Below are 5,535 nucleotides of genomic sequence, written 5' to 3'. Positions count from 1 at the left end.
GCAGAGATGGCCACACATATTGGAAATGCCAAGAAGTCCAGTCACTGAGGTAACCGCTGGAGAACGGTTACACTGAAAGCCACACATGACCCACTTGAGTGTCCCCAATGACCACAGTGGTAATACTGCAATGGTGATAAAAGCTGTTGACCTTGAACTGTGGGGGGTTGCTGACCCAGGAGAAATCCCAGAGGGAAAAAATAGCACTGGCAAAAACAGAACCAAGAGGTTCCCAGAAAATAGCTCTTGATTGGCCCTGCAAACCTAATCCTGTTTCTCATTGTTGGGTGCGGATGTGGACTGCTTCCCAGGGGACCTCATACACCTTCAAGAATACTCCAAGTCACACAGCAGCTAATAAACAAAACTTTATTTTCCTTTAATACAAAAATTAAATAGCAAGGTTTTTGTTTTTATTTTTTTATACAGTGATAAATTAGAAATTTACAGTACAGACATCAAATGCACACATACTTTTGTACATCCTTAAAAGCAGGGTCCATTTCCTCAAAGTTCAGCCATTCATTAAGGGCATATGAAGCAGGAATTTGCCTGGTACCTCTATGTCAAATATCTGAAAGTCTCCAGGTTGGCCTCTGGGTTCCTGGAGCTGTGGGGTAGCACAAGGATCCAGGAAAATGCCACAGAGCAAGCCCTGTCCCATGTTTACCTTTCTGCAGATTGCACCTGATATGTGGTCTACCTTTCTTACAAAGAGCTCAAGAGGCCTTTATCCTTAAACCTTCTACAGCCTCACAACGCCCCTGTGAGGTAGAAAAACTTCAGAACCACCTCCATGCCCCACTGGGAGAGACCCAGAAAGCAGCTTCCCCTCCCATAGCCACAGCCAACTCGGGGCTGGAGCTTATTACTCCTAGGACTTGAAACCATTCACAACCAGGGAGAGAGGATGGACCCAACCTCCGAGGGGCAGAGTTGATCTCGCCCCTTTTCAGAACCTCCAGATGACAGAGGTCCTGTACTCTGTTGTAGGAGATCGAAGGGGTATGGATGCTCTGAGGACATGGTTCATTTGGGACCCCAAATAGGCCCTCCACAAATTGTCTGGGTGAACTTGCTGATGCAAAGATGAGAAACAAGGAAAATGGGAACCAGAAACATATGACTATGAGAGCAACTGGGCTTTCCAAGGCGCAGGAGGCAGGTCGGGGGAATCCTCAAATCATATCCCTTCAGGGACTGTCGGGCGTGCCATTATTGCACAGGAGCATGGCAAGAGGCAGCAACAGAAAACTCTATCCAGGCTACCATGAAACAGAATCCATTATTTAAGGCCCTAGTATCTGATCCCTGGTAGGAGCAAAATGCTCTCTGAAGACTTTCCAAGATCTGTGACCCAGCCCCAGAGGAAAAATGATAGCCTGGGTCCTTCTCCAGCCATGACTCAAATTCAGATGGGGACGCTGAGCTCAACTCCAATAACTGAACAAGAGGAACTGTCAGAGTCCAGTGGACTGGAGTCAACAGGATTGGCTAGAATAGGAACTCTCTCTGTGCCCTCCATCACAGAACAAAGCGCACGCTGTAGATTGACTGGAAGAGGCTCCTTTCATTCTGCGCTCTGTGGCCCCCTCACCAAAAGCCAAAGATGGCACCATCCTGGTGAAATCCCCTTAAAGTTCCACCTGCCCCTCCAGGACTGAAGCTGTGGAGTTCACCTCTGGGCCCTCAGCTCTTAGTTTGATTCCCAACACAATAACCACTTACTTCAGCGATCAAGAGACACAGGGGGCCTAGCAAGTATAGAGCTGGGGGTGCTAGACAGAATCACACTTCAGAATCTAGAAAGAGAAGTTCCCCAGATTCTGGATTTGAAGAGTGCAGGTGAGGGAGTGACCTGGGAAAGGAAAGTCAGAGAGCATCTTAGGGGAAGTAAAAACTGTTACCCCTTCTCCAGTTTCAGGCCCCCGGGTAAGCTGCCAGCTCAGAAGCAATCTCAGAGATCAGGAAATGGGTCTCCATAAAGGAAAGAGGAAATGAATCAACCAAGGAGCTCGACCAGATGGTTGTGGCCAGTTCCACCCTAGCCCGTGTCCCTCTGCCCTGAGGTTTGGCCTTTGAGAAGCAGGAGAAAGGAGTCTGCCAGGAAGGAGGTTGGACCTAGTGCTGCTGGGTCCTGTCTTACAAAATTTCAGGAGGCCAGGGGATTTGTGTAGGGAGCTACAGTTAGACCTATTATTCTAGAATTCCGAGAAAGAAAAACAGCCCTAACCTTTCCTCTAGTGCAAGGCTGTCCTCAAATGTCGACACCAGTCACATGGAACACCCGAGCCCTGAACTGTCTGTCCCCAAAGTCACAGTAGATGTGGGAGCTCACGTCCTTACAGCCTGTTCTCATAGGCTTCCTACGGGATTTCCATGGAGACTGTCATGAAGTTAAATTGATGTTTTCTGTCAGAACCCCCATAATTAATCTAGAGGGCATCCTGGGAAGGAATGAGAGAAGGCTTAAAAGTAGACAGACTCAGGAAGAGGTTTATGGGCTGGAGACAATGTAACATGGGGATTTCAGAGACCACTGCTCCTTCACCAAACCAGCAGCAAAGTTCAATAGACCCGAGGACATCTCTACCCTAGATCATCAGTTAAAAGAATAGAGCTTACCTCCCCGACATTCCCTAAGACACTTAAAAGGGCTTTACACACAGTTGATACTCAATAAATGAGCTGATAATCAACTTAAAAAAAATTAAGATGATGGAGTCATTGGTAACAGACTTGAAGGTCACTGGTAACTGACTCCTCAGCCACAAAGTTCCTTTCCTGAAACCGTAAACACTCCCCATTGTCTGGAATGTGAAAGGAAAGGTCTATAACCCATGGCATTGCTAAGGCTACTAATCCAGTCTGCGTGGATCACGCGTACTTTCCCCTGAGAAGGCAAGAAGTCTCTAAGAACAGACTTGTCAAAACCCACAAAGCTGTCAGGCACTAGCGCCAGAACTCAGAATTCAGGTGTCTAGATTTGCCCCAGTACTTTTTAATTGTTGTTACCATGATTTACTCATTGACACATATTGAGCACCTGCTCCATCCCTGGGCCTCTGCTAGGTGCTGCTTGGTCACAGAATCACTGAAGCATTATAAAGAAAACTGCAGAACAAACCTACGTATTCTAACGGCAAGGCCAATCCTCCGCTGCATGGTCCTCCTTCCCTTTCCTGGGCCAGAGTCTCTGCACAACTCCCCAGACACCAGAGCAGAGCGTGAGTAAGGGCAGGCTCTGCCCCTGGGTGCGTGCTCCAGGGCCCTGGACAGTTCTGGGAACTGTCTGCAAGCAGCACGGGGAGTTCACATTTTACATTTCGTAGGCGACGTAGTTTCAGATGGAGTTAAACTGGTCCTTCCAGGGATCATTTCTCATGCTCCTAGAGCCCTGATCCAGAGTCCTGCCAAGGTACTCAGACTGGGCACAAGGAACCAAAACCCACTTAGCTTCTATCTCAAAAGCACCAAGACTTTCTCTTCTAAATATATAGTGGACTTTCTATGCATCTGGATCTTGGACAGCTCAAGAATCATGCAAAAAAAAAAAAAAAAAAAAAAAGAGGAAAGGAAAAAGGAAAATGTCAAACCAGGGGCATAAAGCTCAAACCAAGAAAAAACAAAAGGCATGAATTAATAAATAAATGAGTCGCTGAGTCACTGCAAAGCAGTTGCTGAAGCAAAGATAGGTATGAGTTCCAAAGAGTGCAAACCTGTGACATCGTCAGCCATTTGTCCCAGAGATCTGGTGATTAGAAGGCCTAACACAGGTTAAGAGAAAAGCCAGTTACAATTTTAAAAGAATTGCAACTTTTGAGAGGCTGCTAGAGGGTACCCCCTTATGAGGAACATAAAGCATACATTTTAAAAGCTTTGGATACCACTGCAAAAGGCAATTAAGACCTGTGCTGTTAGAGTTTGCAGTTCATTTCATAAGGTCTACACTTTATTCCCTGCTAACCAATCAATCTCCTGGCTGGCATTCTGGAGATTCATTAAGCACCATATAAATACTCCAGGCCACACCGCCTCCAATGAAATCCTATAAGGAGCCTTTGCCAATTACTAGGAAACAATTATGTACCAAGCAGTTGGATTAGCTGTCCTCAGTTCCCTTTACAAAACGGAAAAAGTCTCCATTGTGGTAAGCAGACCAGACTCTGATAACATTCTTACACTACAGGAAAAAAAGGCACTATCATTCTGAGAATGTGAGTTGACCATAGTTTTAAAGTCAGTTGTGTATACTATGTCACGGTCCAAGAATGTGCTTTTAATTGTAATTGACACACACAAATTACACAGTTAATCTGTGTGAATGCAAAGTTGCCAAGAAACTGTGAACACTTTAGCTCTTCCAGACTGGCGTCTGCACAGATGCAATCACACAAAGTAAAATATATTAAGTCCCCATTGCTCAATGCAATAGGTCTCTGGGGTCGGTAAGGTAAGTCAGCTTAGTAAATCTCATTTTCCTCTGAATTAAGTGATTGTCAGAAAGTGAATCACCCTTCCTTTTCCCCTCATTAGGCATGCTGCAGTGTAAAAATTCCTATAAAAATACTTTTTTGAGTCATTAGGGTAAAACGAAGAAAACAGCAGCAGCCTAGAACAGAGAGGTTGAAATCTGAGAGAGGAAGAGAAGAAAACTTCACTGGATACCTTATGTGTTAGTACAGTACTTTTGTTTGTTCAAACAATTCTGTTTTATGACAAAGGCACTGAAAGATTCTGACACCACCTCTTGGGAGTGCAATCCACCACGTTCTAAACAGCAGACAGTGTGCCACAGATGTTTATGTTAGATCAGCCAAACTATAAAACTCTTCTAAGACTTCTCTGAACCCAGCGTTTCCAGTGTTTATAGATCGCTTTGCTATCTGAAAGACCCAGTTAGTATTTAAACATTAAAGGGTTAAAAAAGTTCATCTTTCTCCCTGCAAATTACCAATGCACAGCTCAAATCCCACCCTACAGGGAAAAACAGCATCACCCTGGTCTTCCTGGAATCGAGGCAGGACCTCCACGCTCCAAGCTGCGACCTGCTAAAGTGATCAACGTTTTAATTTTTTCACAGCTTTGAAAGCCTCTAACTGGCTTTCCTATTTTGGATCATTCCAAAGTCTGCAGCAAAATCACTGGTTTCCTAATGCTGGGGTGGGAATGGGTGCAGTGTGTTGATGGGGGGTGGGGGATCACTGAAGTGTCGCTAGTTTGTTCCAACAGAGACTCACTGCAAAAACCTTTTTGTAGCATTTCCACCAAAATGTGGGCATTTCTCCTTTCAAAATGAGGAAAGCATGGAGGCTGGCTGGCCTTATACCACAGTCTCATTGCCTTTGCCAGGCTTTGCCCAACCATTCCCTCTCTTCTCTCTCTTTACCTTCCCAGAATTTACCAGTCTGTTGGAACACTTCTGCCATGTGTGAAGAGTTTTGGCAGACCAAATCCACATGCCTGAAGTGATGCCCACCAGCAAAGACATAAAAATTTTCAACATTTCCACCGCCATATTGGAGTCATCAGCTG

The 5,535-nt window shown here is 45.3% G+C and overlaps 1 protein-coding gene across 1 annotated transcript in view; it reads right to left on the bottom strand.

Moving 5' to 3' along the window:
* Positions 1-391: 391 nt before the first annotated feature.
* The window catches only part of FZD4 (frizzled class receptor 4), a 41,859-nt gene continuing 36,715 nt past the window's right edge, over positions 392-5,535 (bottom strand). Inside the window, exon 9 of the mRNA XM_027770469.1 lies at positions 392-5,535. This exon is cut by the window's right edge and continues 25 nt beyond it. Within this exon, the coding sequence (XP_027626270.1) occupies positions 5,324-5,535 (212 nt within the window). The 3' untranslated portion in view covers positions 392-5,323.

The sequence above is a fragment of the Tupaia chinensis genome, unplaced genomic scaffold (assembly GCF_000334495.1).
Source record: "Tupaia chinensis unplaced genomic scaffold, TupChi_1.0 Scaffold000139_1, whole genome shotgun sequence".
NCBI lineage: Eukaryota > Metazoa > Chordata > Mammalia > Scandentia > Tupaiidae > Tupaia > Tupaia belangeri.
Note: the sequence above shows the minus strand (reverse complement) of the source record. Positions and strands in the feature narration are given on the sequence as shown.